We start from the raw sequence: 19,268 nt of genomic DNA, 5'->3' as shown, positions 1-19,268 counted from the left end.
ATAAAACAATGTAGACAGAAGCATTTCTAAGTAAAAAACAACAATGTGATTTGGATAATCACTTTCTTTTTTCAAAACTACTGACGTTGAAGGAAAAGTTCTCAATCAATAAAAGCTTGCATTTGCAAAGGTTAAGTCCACAGAATTGCAAGAAATTCACTGTACTATTGACTGAATAAAAATTAGACCTTTACATGCAAATAAAAACTGAAATCTTGGGCACATTTAAATGATAAAATACAATACTTTTATGATGTTTAGTAGCTGATATCATAGTGTATAAAACAGTGGAGTGCAGTAGCATTATTGCTACATGCAATCATAAAAAGATTTCAGACAATAATAGTTTAAATATTGATATTACACAGAGTGGAATGGTCGGTTCATTTATTTTACTGTTTACTATCAACATTTCTGATTAGAACTGAAATTATGAAATACATGTCTGTTTAAAATAAAGTGACAGAATGAGCAGGCTTAACTAATACTTCAGGTTTTATTGTGAAAGGGATGCCCAACTATAATTCATAAGTAAAATTTATACATATTTAAAAGTTGAGATCAGATGAACTCCAGCAGAACAGAATGAGGAAACACTCCCACTTTTTGAACATAAACATAATTTGAGCTCAAGTATTTCCAAAATTTTATTAAATGATTTATATATATCTTCTTTTAAAAGTCACTGACAAAGTGTTTGCAAGTAAAGCGAGAATATGAAACAAATCTATTTAATTTTACATTGGTACACATTATATACCAGCCATGTAAATAAGCCCACAAAAGTTACTAGCCTGTATTTTTTCTACAATCCTGTTAAGTGGCTAGCAGACTGCATTTTCACACTAGTCATGGAGGAAATGATTTTCCTTCCTCCATGGTTAGCATGGAAAGTATATAGATCAGCAGAAGAGGGACAGAGTAGTCTGACCCTCCTCAATCAGCTGGGTATTGTGATGTTAGCTGTATAAGCACAAGGTCAGAAGGTGGTGCTGTGCAAGGAGGCTAGAGATTGCAAGTAGGAAAGTAAAGCTAGTTGTGTTTTACCACTCCCAACATGGTATCCTGGCTCTCTGTTAACCCTACTTTGTGTAAGCAGGGAGATGACAAATTGTTAAATTTAAGTTGGTTCTACACCATGTATTACATTTTCTCTACGTGAAGAACAGCCATGCAGGGTGGGGAAAAAAGTATGTCATAGGGCAGAGAGCTGCGGATAGAGATCAAGAGAAAGTTGGCAGTGGTAACATGGTGAATTCCTGTGCATCATTTGAAGCTACTGGTAGCCCTCTAGCACTTGATTCCTCCCTCCCCTAGTAAGGCTTTTTAAGGCAATTAATTTGGCAGGACAGAAGGAAGCAAGAGAAAGCCAGCATATCTATAATGGAAAGCAAGGAGAGGGTTAATAATATAATAAATTATCTTATTAATGTTTATATACTGTCTTTGCTCCCAAAGGGACTCAGGGCAGTACACAGCAGTATAAAAATATGACCGTTTACACACATTACTTAAAATATCTAAAATTGAAAAACTAAAAACATTGTCATAACATAACACACCCTATATCAGCAGTGAAGGATCCAAAAAGCCCATGTTTTCCTCCTAATAAAGAAAGGTGGGTCTTTTTCGTAGTCATGGGCTGTGAACCTTTTAAAAAAGGATGTTGCACAGCATCTACAGCTTGTTTTATAATCACAGGATGTACACAAGTGGACTTAGATGGGCAACTGATGCAGGGAGAACAAGAGGATTGCTTGAATCAGCCTGTGTATGAATTTTAATTGTACAACTAGCTCATTTGGAATGCAGTAGTAAATAAATATGACAAGGCAGAAGTTCAACAGATACAACTTTTCAAATCACCTGCTTACATACACAGCTACCGGTGTTGGAGTTTGAAAATTAATATGCAATAACTTAAAAGCCACAAGGAGACAGGAAATATAATATAATATTAATGACGGGATAATAAATATAATGAGCAAAGCAACAATAACAAAAAGAATAGTAGGTAAAGAAGATCACGCATGGGTGGAGGGAAGCACTGGGGGTGGGGGAGTGAGATGAAGGTATTAATTGAACTTGTCAAAGATTTGGACAGGATTTAGGATCTTTATCTTTGAATGTGTACTGTATTGTTTTCAATTGCTGTTTGCTTTGGAAAATTCAAATAAAATATTTGACAAAAACAACAACAACAAATACATACACAACTATCTTTATTTGTCTGATGCATCTGAAAGAAACAATACTCTACCTTCAATGCCACACATAACAAACGTCAAGTCAGAGAGTCAAGTCAGTTTTCTGAATGACTTGCTAGTAATGCAAAAAATGCTTTGTTCATCTAAGGTGTATGTCTACTACATGTAGAAGCTCCTTGCTTCCAGGTGCAACCATCTACATGGCATCAGACAACTGCAGGTTATTCTAACAAAATTCAGATTATAATTGCGTCATAGGCAAAACCAAAGTATTTTAAAGCATGCAAATGACTTTAGCTTCTGCCAGGTGCAACTTTGGTGGTTTTATATACTGTACAGTACAGTAGACAATCAGGGAGGTCAGAGTTGCAAAAGAGTGGCTTTCTTCAGTCTTTCAATGCATGCCTCTCTCAGGAGAATCATTTCTAATGTGTACTAGTGATTAACTCATGTCAGCATGGGGAAGGTGGAGAGAAAGTGGCACAAATGAGAACAAGCTTGAACTTTACTGATTACCGCTTTAATGCCAATTTACAACAGCCACCTTGGTGAGGAGCGGCTAGGGGGACAACCCCAGCAATAGCAACAGAATAAGACCAGGTCTGGTGACAAGTATCTGTTCCCTTTGGACTTTCTGTGATCAAAAGGAAATGTAGTATAAAGTGAGAAGTGCATGTAAGGAAGAGGAGTTTGTAGATTTAAGAGCAGCAAATCTCAAGTATTAAGGGGGGGAGCCATAAGGGATATCAGTGCTCCCCAAAATAATCTGAATTGAGCTACACTGTTACCAGATAAACTGCTACATTCTGCATTAGCTGAAGTTTTTGAGTAATCTTCCAAGGCATCCCGATAGAGTGCATTATATGTACCCATGGCTATCCTAGCTGCAGGGTTGATACCTGATTATATTTTCCTAGTGCATTATAGACCCCTGTCTCTGAAACCCACTTCTAATACAATTTCACCTAGTACCAACCAGCTGGGGAGGCAGATGTCAGAACACCAGGATCCACTACCCTCTTGAATAAGAAACAGACTATAATCTTTTCAAAGTTCAGTCATTCCTAAATGCCATTAGGCCCTATATTTCAACTTGCTCGAAACACACAAGCCTATTTCTATTCATATTTGAGTAAAGCATGCTTTAATACATGTGCTTAATGGACATGTTTTGATGAAGCTGACAGCAGCCCATGATCCATGTGCTGTGGCCTGTCCAGTGTTTAACCACTTCCTTGTTCTTGAGGTTCCAGACAAGCAGCAGAAACAGGAGAAGAATGGAGGAAGATACCTGTTGGATCAGACCAAAAGCTTATATAGTCTGGCATCCAGTTCTCACAGTGGCAAGCCAGATGCCTCTGGGAAGCATGCAAGCATGACACAAGAGCAACAGCACTCTTCCTACTTGTGCTCCCTGGCAACTATTATTCAGAGGCACACTCCCTCCTGTGACAGAGACAACTTAAATTGCATTTGTTAAAGTATCCACTTAAAGTCAGTTTTGCTGTAATGAATCCAAATCATTCAATCATTAAGCACCTCAAGGGAGACAATCCAGTTCCATTCTTTAGACAAGGTGGGCACATAATTGCACTTAAGTAAGACAATATAATATTGTCAACTTTTAAAACTCTTGTTTCAGGTGGATTACCTTGAACCTATGTTTTCTGTACTGTTTGCATTGTGGAAGGAGAATAATAGTAAAATGGCAAAAGGAACCAAAGACAGGCAACAATTGGAGGCAACAGCATCTGAAAAAACCGTGCCTTTTAGATTCTCCCAGAAAGAGGCTGCTTGAGGTGGCCCACAGAACAAAGGGATAAAGAAGATGAAAACTCTGATGCAAAGCAGGAAAATAACTGTTGAGACCCCTGAGTGTATACCTGAATAGTCCCATGCTGTGTGGCAAGACCCTTTTAGCATGCTACAGAAGCTGGTGATGAACTACACATTACCATGTGGCAAACTGGCTTCCAGCAGTATTGTCTGCATGTTACAAGTAATGATAACCAGTAGTCCTCTGGGAGCAGAACTGCAATGATTTCATCTCTGTAAGCATCTGAGCTCCCCTTGGATAAAGGGACCATTAAACTGAGAACAGAAGGGTAAATTTTAAGCCAATGATTTCTAATTGGATAGTAAAGCTCACATGTGCTCAATGGAATTGAAAACAGCAGATATTTTACCACTGTATATATATTGATCACTGTTGAGGATTAAAGGCTTCTATAAAACATTTTTTATTCCTCACTGTGCACTTTTTCTTAGTAAGAATTGCACTTTATTTTTATGATTCTGTAAATTTCTTCTGTGGGGATATTATAATTAAATGGTATAGCACATTCAGTATTACATATATTATATAACTTATGTATGACATGACAAACAACAACAACAACAATGGGGACTAACTTTGTCTTTAACTTCCTGTGTATTATAATTCTGGTTCTTACATTGTTTACAGTAAAAAGTATTCTAACTAGAAATACTAGCTATTTTAATCAAAGTTTGTATGTTCAACATATTGTACTGAAAAAGGAGTGTTAAACTGCTAATCCCATGAAGTGAAAAACTAGACTGTGCTTAACCTTTAAGCAACAGCAATGTTCTTTTGGGTTCACTGAAGCTACTCAAGGTTGATTTTGACCCTAACAATGTGGGAAATCCTGCTTATGTTTTGAAAAAGTATGTTTACACCTGGGGAAAATGCCCAAATACATTTTAGCTCTGTTTCTGTGAATGCTTGTTTTCATTTATTTATCCTAATTCCGCTTTGTGGCCATCAGGAAAACTGTATTAAAACAGCAGGAAGCAAAGTTTATAAGCTGTTATAAGGTATATCTGAAAATTCAGGGTTTGACTTAAGGAGTCTTTTGCAGTACTATTATTTTGGAACGTTAGAGAAAAAATACAATTGAGAATTTCTTCAATCATTCTTAGAAGCCAGTTCCTATGCTTGTATTTAATTATCTTAGGTTGCCTGTATATAAAATGAGCTGTCTGAAAACTAAGAATTGACATAGAATTAAGTTACCCAGCTAATAGTTTTATCTCTTCTCAGAAGTCAATCCATTAAGAGAACAATATATACAACTAAACCCATCACAGATATGATAGCTTAAATAGTAAGTTCAAAAATGTATATCAGGTAATGAATCAACACTTAAAAAACTTACTTCTATTGCTGTCTTTTCTTCTCCAACTGTATGATATGCTAGACCCAAACAGTAGGCAGCTTCTCCTTCCATCTTTTTGTTCTCCGCTAAATAAGAGGTATCAAGGCAGTAATTATCATTAAGATTAATTATCACGAAGCTTAAAAACTAATGTGGCACCTTGATAAGCATTTTTAAATACCATGTTTTTACATTAATACTTTATTATTACTTATTTCCTCAACCTGTATAATCAGTTGTGAACACCAGTCGTGGTGGGATGGTGGTGCTCACTTGACCTCCTGAGTAGCTGCTGCTTACCAGGAGAGTGGGAAGGAAGAGGCAGAAAGGAGGATGGCATGGGGCTCCTGCCAGTGTGTCCATGCTGCATGGACCTCCCCACTGCCTCATTCTTCTGGGAAGCAGTAGCAACACAGCTGCTGGAAGGTTACATGAATGCTACTGTCCCGCCACACTACTGATATAAACATTTTCTGAGGATGTAAGTTATCTTTTAAAATGTTTCATTTTACTTTCAGCCAAAAATATCAGCAAGCAATGCCATAACAAAGCAGCCTTTTCCTGTTTTAGTCAATGGCGAGCATTGATCAGGTAGGTTAAGTGAGAACTGTAGTGTCAGGAGCATACAAGGTATGCTCCAGCAGAAGCTGGGAGCAAGCTGCTTTATTAATCTCTGTGTATCCAGAAGGGAGGGTTCCTCCATATGCAAGTGGGAAAACTAATAGAAGGGATTCTAGCGGGCCAGGGCATCTCAGGTCTCTAGAGCCAGCCCTGATTGCGTGTTCAGACTCACGAGACCTCCCCCCTAAATAAAAACACAGTTGACTCAAATTTTAGTTTTGATTTTTGGCAGAATTTAGGCCACAACTTTATTGATTACAGAAAGTGAGTGGTTGCATAGGCTCTGGTTTGACTACCTCCCTGCACCCTTGCAGGTAGTGCTGACCCAGAGCTCTATCATAGGTCAGCCAAGGGTGAACACCTGAGGTAGGTTAAAAACCTGGGAACAGACTATGTCCACTCCCCAGATGCTCCCCTGGATGCAGGCACAGGCACAACCCCCTCTCAGGGGTTGACCAAACCAAGTTGAGTCCCTGGATTCCTTTAACGGAATACTCTTCACATAGGGATGGCGAGACCGTTCTCCCATCCCTCTCACCTGAACCACTGCCTATCCGCAACCTTACAAGTTGTGACGGTTTGCTATGCGGCAGGTGAAACCCAAATGGCAACAGTCAATCAGCCAAGTGGGGAAATTCCTGCCGTGCCCCTGTCCCAATGACAGACGACACACAACGGCATAGCAAGGTCAATCGCAAAATGCCTTAAATATAGGGAGAGGTGGGCAGGTGTTCCGATGCATGAGCCAAAAGAGGAAGCTCTGTGTCACGTGCATGGGTATAAATAGGTCCCTCGGCCCATTTAGACTGCGCCCCATTGGCCAGATTTCACCCAGCAACGAGGGACGCACCAATCGGGTGTTGTGGCTGACCAATATACCCACCCACAACCAGGAGGTCAGTCTCCAGGTCTCACCGCAACACGTGCCCTCTTTTAGGGAGGACACACTTTCCAGACATATAAGTGGTAGTTCAATTAAGGATAAAGTTTTTGGATTGTATCCAATTAGGTTCTTCTCAGAGTAAACCCACTGAAATTGATGGGCCTAAGTTAATCATGGTCATTAATTTTAATGGGTCTAGAACTAGCATTGGATACACTCTGCTGCTTCCATGCATATTACAACAAAGGTAGCCATTTAAACATGCCTGCGAAATGTACAATTACTAGTTAACTGTTGAGTCCCTGCACAAACCAACAATTAGTAGCATAGCCCCTAATATTTACACACTCCTGAAATGAATAAATAACACACAACTACATAACTATACAACTAAGAAGGGGGGGGGAAGATAAGATTTGCGGCCTAATGAATGTTTCTGCAGAAGGAAGAAATGTCAGCATTCAGACCAATGATCTCCAGAACAAATCTTTTTGTTAAAAGCATGCTGAAGAACAATCTTTAAAGAAAGGTTGACAAAAAAAGGTAAGCACTGTTTTTTAAAAAATAATCTGCAATCATAAACAGACTGAGTGCAACGTTCCTCCCATGTCAAGGAGACAACCGAAGTTTGAATACCAAGTACTGGTGAGATGTGAAAGTCAGAGCAGTATTCTGATTAGTTAAGATCTTCTTGATAGTAGGTATTTATCCATAAGCTGGGGGCAATGTGTGCAGTATGGAGCTCACTCTTCTTCTCTCAGAATCTTTTCAGCTGAAATGGTACAATTGCTTATCACCAAAGGGTTTCCACAATTTACACTATCTCCAATATTTGGCTGCTGACTAGAAGCAGGCTGAGCAGACCCTGCTTCAGTAGAAGGCAGACCAACCAAGTGGGAAAGATCTATGTAAATGGCCACACCTTTGATAGTTGTTCTACTTCAGCATAAGCAACAGTGAGCACCACAGCAAAGCAGTCCCCATGCAGCTGAGTTTGTGCATGAAGGAAGTTAAGACTACATAGTATCTGTTGGAGATTCATTCCCCATTTCTGCAATCATGGGATTGTTGTCTATCACATGATGGTGTATGTTTTCATTCCACAGAGTGGGAAGTGACAGAGACAGGATGTTTGTGTTACTGGGCATGTTTCTCTGTCAGGGTCCTACACAAGAGTAGGATGCTCCTGTTAACAGTATCTAACTTATCTCTTGAGGAAGTACTCTAATAATTTTGATATTCTGTAAGTTAAAGTGTATGCATGCATGTATGTGAGACATAGAAACACAATTCTTCTAATGGGCAAATCTTGGTGTGACAAGATACATCCTTTTGCCCAGGCTTTGTTTGCTATTTAAATTGGTTTTAATTATTGGCTTACTGATAAGCACTGTCTGACATTATTTGCTTATTTAGCTGCATGCAACCTATGCTGGGACTGCTTACTGAAGGGCAAGCTATAAATGCATGTAATAAATAATTACAGTTGGTACTAAAACAAACCAACAAACCAACAAATAAACAAACAGAAGTGCTCTAAACTTTCCAAGTTTCCTGAAACCCTTACCACAGGCAGCACAAAACCCTTTCCCCAATAATTAAGCTTTTATCTTAGTGGTCACTTTTCACTAAGGTGAAAAAGCTTATCAGCTCTGATACAAACAAATGATCTTATTTTCATAATTAGCTGACAGTCCAATAAGCAAGGCCAGCCAAGTAACAGTGAATAATCAGTGAACAACCGCAACCAGCAGTGCTGCCAGTGACCTTACTTCCGATTATGGACTCATTGTTTTACAAAAGTACTCTCAGGAGACTGCATTTTTGGTGTTAAAAGCTTTCAAGAAATAAATGGATTCCTACTTGTCAGCAAGTAGGTACTTCTGTTTTACAACAAGATTTAGAAATATATTGATAGCATTTGTCTTGAATTTCATAGAAAATAATCACCAAACACTTGATGTTTTTTACTTTACTCCTGGGAAAGAACAGGCCTGCACATTAAAGAGAGAAATGCAGGAGTCTTATTTTCTACCCACCTTCTTTTGCCATTTCAAGTGCTTTTATTAGAGTTCTGATGGCCTGTTGGTGTTCTTTATTTCCTAGCATTTTCTCTGCTAGTAATGTGTAAATTCTCCAGAGATGTTCACAGGCTAGTGAAGTGAGAGTCTTGCCTGTATCATCTTTCCATATCCGTCCCACTGTCAGTTGATAGAATGCTTCATAATGTTCTACGGCTTTCAGGAACTGACCTGAAGAATGTAAGTCCGTCATAACGATAAGACACCTACGTAGTTTACAAAATATTCTTGAAGAACTCTCATCATTAGCTATTCCCAATAGGATATTGCTTACTGATTAAAGGCATAATATTTGATAATAACATTATGATAAACGGACAATATTTTGATATGCCAGTTCAAAGACATAAATATGGGGTGTGTCCATAGCAATATTGGAAGAATAGACATGCAGCTCCCCATTTACGCATGTTCAAAATCCATGCGAACATGTGCATTGCGCCAAACCTGGAAGTGACCGGAAACATCATAAAGATGTCATTGAAGCACCACTAAAAGGGAGGAACGGGAGCAGAGTGGGGTGGGGCATTTGCAGGCTTTTTCAATTGTACATGATTTCACCGACATTCGTGGTGCCTCAAAATGTAGCCCCCATGTAAAAGGGGAGCTGCTTGTAATAGAGCACGACATATTTATTTGTACATAGATATGCTGGCAGCAATAGTTAGGACCAGTATACAATATAAAGTAATTAGATGTTTATTTTGTTTGTTATTAGTTTCAGTTTGCAAAGCAAATAAAAATGATTTATAGACAAACACAGCCTTCAGAAGATTGTCTCTACAGGTACACTTTGAACTGTGTGTTCCTCTTAATTTTGACTTCACTGGAAATAAAAGACAACAGTAGATCATTAATCATCAGTACTTATTGATGAATTTAAATACTTTTAAAGCTATTGTTCTTGAAAAGACTGCACTATTGCTCCAACCCAGCAGCTTAGTGGGCTCTTGTGCACATGATTCTCTAGGATGAAAGGCTCTGACATCTTGTCAGAATCTTTAAGGCTATCCACACACATCTGCCCCTGAACTGAACTTTGCTTGATGAAACAAACAGCAGCTCCACATGTATCTAGGGGTAAATTCATTCCAACATGCATAGGCACTCACTAGCTGGATTGAAACATATGACTCAACCTGCTATCTATAGTTTCATTATAAAATTGCAGCTAACAACAGGGAAATATTTTTTAAAGTATTTATATTCTGTTATCGAGCATATAATTTTTGGTGTTTGTTCCACTGCCTTTGATCTTGCTTGTAAAATATAGTCTTTTTGAGGCTGACATTGTCCATGTCCATGCCTTGTAAAGTCAGCTGTAAATCTTGGAGAGAAACAGATTATTTCCACAAATGATATTATCCCCAGAAATATGCTTTTAGACATACTCTTCAAAAATATGCCCTCAGAAGTTCAATGGTGAAATATCCAAGTGATTACTTTGGACAACTATGTCAACATCATAGCCACAAGCAAGTAGCCACTAATAAAAGAAGTTGGAAAATATAATTTCCCACCCCAAGGCTAGTATTGGTTGGGAGATGTAAGGAGTAAAATCAGTTCAGTGCAACAATATGAATTTATCACATATCAATAAAAGAAAATGTGATCCAGTGGCTCAGATCGATGATCTGAGTCCTGGGAGAGAAGCACTGGCAAAAGTGAGTTCTCAGATGTTGAATATACATTTTTATGGAGATCATCCCATCACTGAGGTCTCTTCCATATAGAGGTGGAAGGTCTTGGCCTTTCTAGACAATTCCTCAAAGCAAACTCTGGCATTCTGATTCATGCATATTTAGCTCGTCAATCTACCCACTGGAGTTTTGAAAGAAAGACTGGAAATTGAAATAAAAATTAAAAGACTATGAGGGGGGAAATGCTACTAAATGCCACACAAGAGTCACATATATAAAGCATCTGTGTCTACACTTTTTCTGCTAAGGGCCTACTGTAAGAAATATAGTTGCAGAAAGCTTTCCAATATATCGTGACTTTTTGACTGCAATTGGGCATAAAGTGGAGAAACCAGGAATATCAATAATCCCATTCTCTCTCAATCTGGTTTTTAGTTTAGATGATTAAAGGAACACATTTAGAAACTTAATCCTTATGGTCAGAATTGTGATGAGCTAAAAGAGAACAAATCACAAATAATTAAACTATAGGGCCTTTCTAGTAGAATTCTGCTACACTAGTTGATAACAGGATCAAATATAGATGAAAACATCAATGTCTTCAAAACTACAAAATATAGGATTAGGATAAGAAAGTCAGCTGTGGACAAAATCCAATACATCAGTTATGCCAGCTGAGAGGCTATAAAATATGGTGGAAGCCATATGCTGGCACAATACTCCTGATATTCTGTCCATCAACCCAGCCATTCCACTGCTGAAGATGTATTGGTAAAGGTGTGGACAGCCAGAGGATGAACACACTTATACCAGATCCTAAACCTCTTCAAGCCCTGCCCTGAACCTGGCACAGGAAATTTCCCTTCTATTGACTTCAGTGGGATGGGAGGGAGAATTTTAAAAAATAGCTGTCTCTGTATCAATGTTCATTCTGCCCACCTCACCAAGACCAAGCTTAGGATGTGATGTAATTCAGCACGCAATCAACATTTTCTACCACCTGCATACAAACCTCACAAGGAGACCATAACTCAGGTGATTGGGCACATAGTATGAACCAATGCTTAGAGCTCATAAAGTGGGACTTTGCTGAGAGGAAACTATGGAGAAAAGGCACTTTTCACACCAGGGGAGCACTTTCACAAAACAGCCTGCTCTCACAACACACATGGCCCATGGGAACTTGAGCACACTGTTAACACTAGGGCCCTAACAGGTAGTGTGCCTTGGCCTCTGGACTGAACACCTAACACCAAAATCCACTCCAACAAGTAAGAGTGCCAGGACAGTGCACCTCACACAGGTAAGCAAGGGAACGGGGAACAGTTCCCATATTGTATAGAAGAGTTTGGATTTGATATCCCGCTTTTCACTACCCGAAGGAGTCTCAAAGCGGCTAACATTCTCCTTTCCCTTCCTCCCCCACAACAAACACTCTGTGAGGTGAGTGGGGCTGAGAGACTTCAGAGAAGTGTGACTAGCCCAAGGTCACCCAGCAGCTGCATGTGGAGGAGTGGAGACGCGAACCCGGTTCCCCAGATAACGAGTCTACTGCCCTTAACCACTACACCACACTGGCTCTGTGATGGTCATATGTGACTGATCAGTTATAATTTTGATTACGCTCATTTAGGAAACTGCAGCTGCAGACAATCCCAGAATTAACCATAGGTATGGTAAGGGTGGTGCTGTGGGTTAAACTGATCAGAAGGTTGGCGGTTTGAATCCCCACCTAGCAGTTTGAAAGCATGTTGAAGTGCAAGTAGATAAATAGGTACTGCTCCGACGGGAAGGTAAACGGCGTTTCCGTGCACTGCTCTGGTTTGCCAGAAGCGGCTTAGTCATGCTGGCCACATGACCTGGAAGCTGTACACTGGCTCCCTCAGCCAATAAAGCGAGATGAGCGCTGCAACTCCAGAGTTGTCCATGACTGGACCTAATGGTCAGGGGTCCCTTTACCCTTACCTTTATGTTAGGGGCTTATATCATTGTTATTTTGTAAGAAAGCTGGTGTTTTAAAAGTTGAACACAGTCACTTGTGGAGGCAATATGAGTGAAGGAAAAAAGGAAAAAGAGAAAAAAGAAAAGAAAACATTATATGTTCATTCAGCAGGAATTAAGATTAGTCCCAAATATACTCACTACAAACTAGTGAAGAAGAAGAAGAAGAAGAAGAAGAAGAAGAAGAAGAAGAAGAAGAAGAAAGAAGAAGAGTATGGATTTGATACCCCGCTTTATCACTACCCTAAGGAGTCTCAAAGCGGCTCACAACCTCCTTTCCCTTCCTCCCCACAACAAACACTCTGTGAGGTGAGTGAGGCTGAGAGACTTCAAAGAAGTGTGACTAGCCCAAGGTCACCCAGCAGCTGCATGTGGAGGAGTGGGGAAGCGAACCCGGTTCACCTGATTACGAGTCCACCACTCTTAACCACTACACCACACTGGCTCTCAGTTAGAAGAGTTAGGCATGCTTGAGAATTTTTTATTTCACTGCTCTCCCCTCCTCTGTTTAAAGAAAATCTGTAGAAAATATTCCAAACACCTTGAAGAGAAATGCAATTCCATTTAAAAGGAGCTGTCTAGCTTACCTGAGCAATATCACCCTAAACTGTATGAACATAGGTAAAGGTAAAGGACCCCTGGGTGGTTAAGTCCAGTCAAAGGTGTTTAGGGTGCAGTGCTCATCTTGCTTTCAGGCCGAGGGAGCCCCGGTGCTTGTCCACAGGCAGCTTTCTGGGCCAGCATGACTAAACGGCTTCTGGCACAATGGAACACCATGACGGAAACCAGAGCGCATGGAAACCCTGTTTACCTTCCCAAAGCAGTGGTACCTCTTTATCTACTTGCACTCGTATGCTTTTGAACTGCTAGGTTGGCAGGAACTGGGACAGAGCAATGGGAGCTCACCCTGTTGTGCAGATTTGAACCGCCTACCTCCTGATCAACACAAACATATCATACGCTTGTAATGGAAAGCACAGCACTTTTACATACCATTACACGAATCACTAACAGAAATTAAAGCTTTGCTAAAAATGCTTATAATTTAAGAGGCCCCCAGGATACAGCATCAAATCAATCAGTTAATCTTTGTTTTTTAATAGCTGAAATGACACTGTATAACTGCAAGCTTCTTTCAATAGGGGGTCCCATTCTAAACTATTATACTAATGGAAAGACAATACTCATATATTAAAATGAATTAAATATAGTAAATAATTCATTTTTCATAGAAACTAGAAATGTGAGTGCAAAAGATTTCTGGCTTTTAAAAAAAGTTTACATTTTGAATAATCTGGCATCTGGGCTACACTTAAACTGCAATGTATCCTTCCTGATTTTGGGAGGGTGGCAGGTATAGCTCCCCCCCCCCAACTATATAATGGAAATGGAAATGCATATCCACATACATCTCTATGGTTTCTGGATACAATTCTTCTCTATAGTTTCTGAATACTATTCTTCTTTACACTTATTCTTCTATATAACTGCAAAAGTGTAAATTTTTATTAGGAAAGAATTATCTTAGGCAAATATGAATGAAAAAGGATATATGTGATCTTTATCATTCTGCACTATTTTTGAGCAGAAAGATTGACTAGATATTAACACAAATGGGTTTAAATGTGAAGCTGCCATAAAAGCAGGCACATAAATGTAATTCTCCCAGACGCTATTTTGATGCACATTTTTGATTCCATGAATATTTTATGAAATGGCCCAAACTAAAGCCATATAACATTCCTGCATTACTGATGCCTGCGCCCGTAAGCTACAAACATTAGAGGCATGATTGAATGCATTAAAATGAACTCATTCAGCAGCACATTGATTACTTGAAGGCAGGAGAAGAAAAAGAAGAGTTACCCCACTTAAGAAAACAGTACACAAATTTGAAGTTTACAATACAGAAAAATAAAGATGGATGATTGGAAGAATGTGATATTTAATAAGTAAATAAATGCAAATCTCTCTTAGGTCTGTATGTAACATACTGACATTAATTAGGTCCAAAGATTGCTTCAAGTATTATTCAGGTAATTCAAAACGTCGCAATCTGCAAGATGCATTGACTGACCTGTTCTAGCTCCATGTTTCAGCAATATCGAGAGAAACTAATTATTTCCTTTTCTGCTAGACTTTACATTTTGCAATGAAAATAACCCAGTTGAAAACAATGGTGTAAAAATAATCTGACATGTCTATGTGGCACATTTGTTCAGCAGCATTATGATAGAAAGCACATTTAATTTTATATTGTCCACATTGTACTGGAAACTTTAAAAGAAGCTAAAATTGAGAGAGAGAGCCAATAACATTTTATTACAATTTTAATCTATATTTGGGGGAATAAGCTACTATACGGTATGTAACAGCTCTAAAATCTGTATCTGGTGGAATAAGCTGTTATACAGTACAGGTACTGACGACACACCTCTTTATGCTGGCTTTTGACACCTGAGGTGTATATTTTTAGAACCCACTTTATTTCTTGTGATTGTAAGTTACTTTAAATAGTTCTTAACACTGTGTTTTAATCTGTTGTAAAGCATCCAGGGACCTTAGTGTGAAGAGCGGATAATAAATTATAATAATTATAATAATACAACACAGTTCTAAAATCTGTTAGCAGTGAGAGTTACTAGCAGCCTTGTGTTTAAGCACTCACCTGGTAGCCATAGGCAAGGAGGAATTGCATGCTGGCGTCCGCCAAAGGGCAAAGTTTTTTTTTAATGAATTCATAACACAATGAACATAGAAATGAGGTGAAGGCTAAATATTATATTAAATAGCTAAAAAGAAAACTACAAAGCATTACAATTACGCTTACATCCTTGAGGTTGCCAGCAACCCTATCAGCTACGGACATGACTCCTGAAGCTGGAGTTCGGCCAGTACACCACACTTTCTGCTTTCTATGGCATATGCTGATTATTATAAATCTTTAAAATCCTAGCAGAGGTGGTCTAGAGGCTTATGTACTGTTAGGGTGTTTGGGAGACTGCCAACATAGATAACTTCTAAGACTAGCATATACTGTCAATTCCAGGTGCTAGCATGGGATCAGCAGAAACCTATCATAGAGATTAAGATTCCCACATGGTTCCATCTCAACATATAACTTAGCTGTGAGAAACTTAACATTTTATAAAAGAAATAGAATTAACCCTTTAAAGCCCCCTGGCCCTCAGGTTTTGCAGGCATGAAAGCAGCATTGCCATATACCATAGAAATCGCCTCAAAATCACAATAATATTCCATGATTTGACAGCACAGCAAGTAGGTTGGGTATTCTATCCTTCCTCTCTGCTTAGCTTCCTCCTCCAGCCCAAGCACAGAGATACAGTAGGTTTGCTGGGGGAGAATACAGATTCTCCTATACCATCCCCTGCAGGCTAGTAACTTATGTGAGCTTATTTACAAGTAGGAACCAACAGTGAACGATATTATCCTGATTCAAATTTAATGCAAGGGCTTGAACTCAGTTTAAGTGCTTGAGATATTTACATTCTATTTGGCCTCTTAAATTAATTTAGTATAGTTAGTGGCACCAAACGTCCTTACGTACATGTTTTTAAAAGTGGATGGGATTTTAGAAAGCACAAAGAAAGTATATTGCCCATTTCTTCCTATGGTTAATAGTAAGCAAGTCCTACTACCAAATGCATTGGCCTTCATTTTGCCAACACTAGGTATTAATAGTTTCATATTGAACTAGCAGCCCAAATCATGAGCAAAAATAATCAGAAACTCAATAATGTCAAGTGTATACTGCCTAGGCTCATGCAATAGAAGCATACTACAAGATTTGCAAGAGAGACTGTTAATTAATATGTTGCCAGACAAGAAATTCTAATCAGGAATTTTGCCATTAGAAAAGGGAGAGTTGCCTGCCTGACATCTACTCCAATGCCATTTAGACACGACAAGGCAAAGCTATTTATTTTCCCAGGCCTTTTAATTCAATTTGATCTGTTTTATCTTGGTCAGTTTTGTTATTTGTTATATTTATTTGAGTTTACTGCGTTTACTATATTTTATTGGCCTGGCTTACACATCATGCTAAGCCAGACCACAGCTTAGAGGAAACACATGAGCATGCAGGTTTAGCTGTGCTGAACAAACCACAAGCTGTAAATCATTGGTCAAAACTTAGTTACAGCTCATGGTTATTGTGGAGAAAACTAAACAATGAACCTGGATTTGGACAACATGCCAAGACAATGTGGTCCAGCAACAAAAAGATGGGGCAGGGGCAAAGCACCTGCTCTTCTCCAGGATCTTGCACATTTGCACTAAGTCTTGGTTTGGCTTAGTGCCACATGCAAAACAGGATAATATATGTTTTTAATTTGTTTTATTGTGTTTTTAATTTTTTGTATGTTGCCCTGCAAATTTTATTGAACTGTGGGTTATATTTCCTTAAATTAAACAAGTGCATTTTATGTCAGGGCTGGTTGTGTGGACAAAAGACCAGTTTATTCTGGATTTTATTCTGATCCTGATCTGATTTTAGGATGTATTTTAATTGATTGCCAGATTTTATGTTAATGTGTTATACATTTGATGTTAGCCGCTCTGAGCCTGGTTTTGGCTGGGGAGGGTGGGGTATTAATAGTAGTAGTAGTAATAATAATAATAATAATAATAATAATTGCTTTGAATTACACAGGCAAGCAAGGTAAAGCAGAGCAAACAAGGGACAAGTATGTATATGTACTATACCAACCCAGCCTTTTCTGACTGCAAAGCTGCTCAGACTGGAGAACTGGCTAGATAATTTGATGCTTTATATGGTCAGGAGAAATCCTATTGGCCCCTTATGTCACTTGACAGTTGTAGCTCAGCAAGTAATACAGTACTCAGCTGCCTTGGTGATACTCAAACACTTCCGATAGCAGGGCAGTAGCTCCCTCTCCTGGTGATCTGCCATACGTTCAAGAGAGTAAGGCATTTGGGGTCTCACTAGCAGAGTATCTGTTTCAGATACCATTTGACTACTTTATTTCAGATACGCTATCAGATCCGGCCATTGTAAAATGTAAGAATTTAGCCATACATTCCAGCCATCAATAAGTAATATTAAATCCATTTTAATGAACCAGGGGGAACTTTAAGGCTTAATTCTATTAAAATCAGTGTGACTGCAAACATTTGGCTGGATTGTTTCCAAGATTACACTTTAATAATGTATGTGTGTGTGTGTGTGTGTGTGTGTGTGTGTATATATATATATATATATATATATATATATATATATATATATACAAACAAGAATCCTAGCTACACATTAATTCACCCACAATTATTCTACAGACAATCATTTATTCCCTAGACAATGATTCCATAGCTCCAATGGAAAGGGAATCTCTAAAACAAAGGTCTCCTCTGCAAAGAACTAACAGTAACTTTGCCTCTCCAAAAGTTTGCTCTGTTTAACAAGAACATTAGGATCTAATGCTGCGTTCCAATGCCTTGCGAAGCTTTGAAGCAAAAAAAGTTTTGGGGGTGAAAGCAGCTTTGAATGAAGCTTCATCTCAGTACTACTCATTAAACAATAAATAATTAAAATACCACAGAAACAGACAGGTAAAATACAAGCAGCGGTGTCAGTAACAGACTTAAAAGAGAAATGTAGAAAAATGAATTTTAAAAAAGCAATGAAATAATTCATTTGAAGTTTTAATAAATTTCAATTGCAGCCTTGTTTAAAGATATATTAGACTTTAGGGATGGGACCTAATTATGATCCAAATGGGCACCTGAATTTTTTAAACAGTGTTTCCTTTTCAGAAGCTGTTCCTTCAGACCCACAGACCGCTTTTAAAATTCCCTTGACTTCAGAAAGAGGTGTGGGCGTATTGCACAAGAGCAATTCATGGGGAAGCAGCCCGTGGGGCCCACATGAAATCCCCCCCCCCCCAGGTTTCCTTTTGAATTCAGTGGACTTGAATTCAGTGGACTTCATGCTTTGGACGTTCTGCAGAGCAAACTTCAGACCAAAAAACTCAGCAAAAGTAAAGAGAAAAGAGCATGCTGTGTCTATACTTTTTCAACCACAAGACCTTGAACTTTGGTGCCTAAGACCAAACATACATTTATGATGAATGATAGAAGATTTATTTTCATTTCTAATATTATGTATGCATTGACCTGTATGTATATAGCAGACAAGAAAGCTAACATAACGGTACCCTAATAATCAGCTCAATCACGATCATTTGATATTGGTATTGTATTATACCTATGACAATGAGGAGTCTTCATGACAGGGAATATTCAGGAAGGAAGAGGCTGTGTTACAATGCAGGACAGCTAGACAGCAGGCCCATTTAGAGTATATTATCTTTTCCTATGGTACTGGAGGAGACTCTTGAGAGTCCCATGGACTGCAAGAAGATCAAACTTATCCATTCTTAAGGAAATCGGCCCTACCTAAGTGCTCACTGGAAAGACAGATCCTGAAGCTGAGGCTCCAATACTTCGGCCACATCATGAGAAGAGACCCTGATGTTGGGAAAGATTGTCCCTGGAAAAGACCCTGATGTTGGGAAAGATTGAGGGCACAAGGAGAAGGGGGCGACAGAGGATGAGATGGTTGGACAGTGTTCTCGAAGCTACCAACATGAGTCTGACCAAACTGCAGGAGGCAGTGCAAG

At 38.9% G+C, this 19,268-nt stretch overlaps 1 protein-coding gene across 1 annotated transcript in view; it reads right to left on the bottom strand.

The window, feature by feature from the left end:
• The window catches only part of TTC29 (tetratricopeptide repeat domain 29), a 95,096-nt gene that overhangs the window by 41,766 nt on the left and 34,062 nt on the right, over nt 1–19,268 (bottom strand). Inside the window, exons 7-8 of the mRNA XM_033160929.1 lie at nt 8,927–9,139; nt 5,384–5,469 (exon numbers count right to left, since the gene is read on the bottom strand). Of these exons, the coding sequence (XP_033016820.1) occupies nt 5,384–5,469; nt 8,927–9,139 (299 nt within the window). The remainder of the gene's footprint in view (nt 1–5,383; nt 5,470–8,926; nt 9,140–19,268) is intronic.

Source organism: Lacerta agilis, chromosome 9 (genome assembly GCF_009819535.1).
Source record: "Lacerta agilis isolate rLacAgi1 chromosome 9, rLacAgi1.pri, whole genome shotgun sequence".
In the NCBI taxonomy this organism is placed as follows: domain Eukaryota; kingdom Metazoa; phylum Chordata; class Lepidosauria; order Squamata; family Lacertidae; genus Lacerta; species Lacerta agilis.
This window is presented reverse-complemented; position numbering and strand designations above follow the sequence as displayed.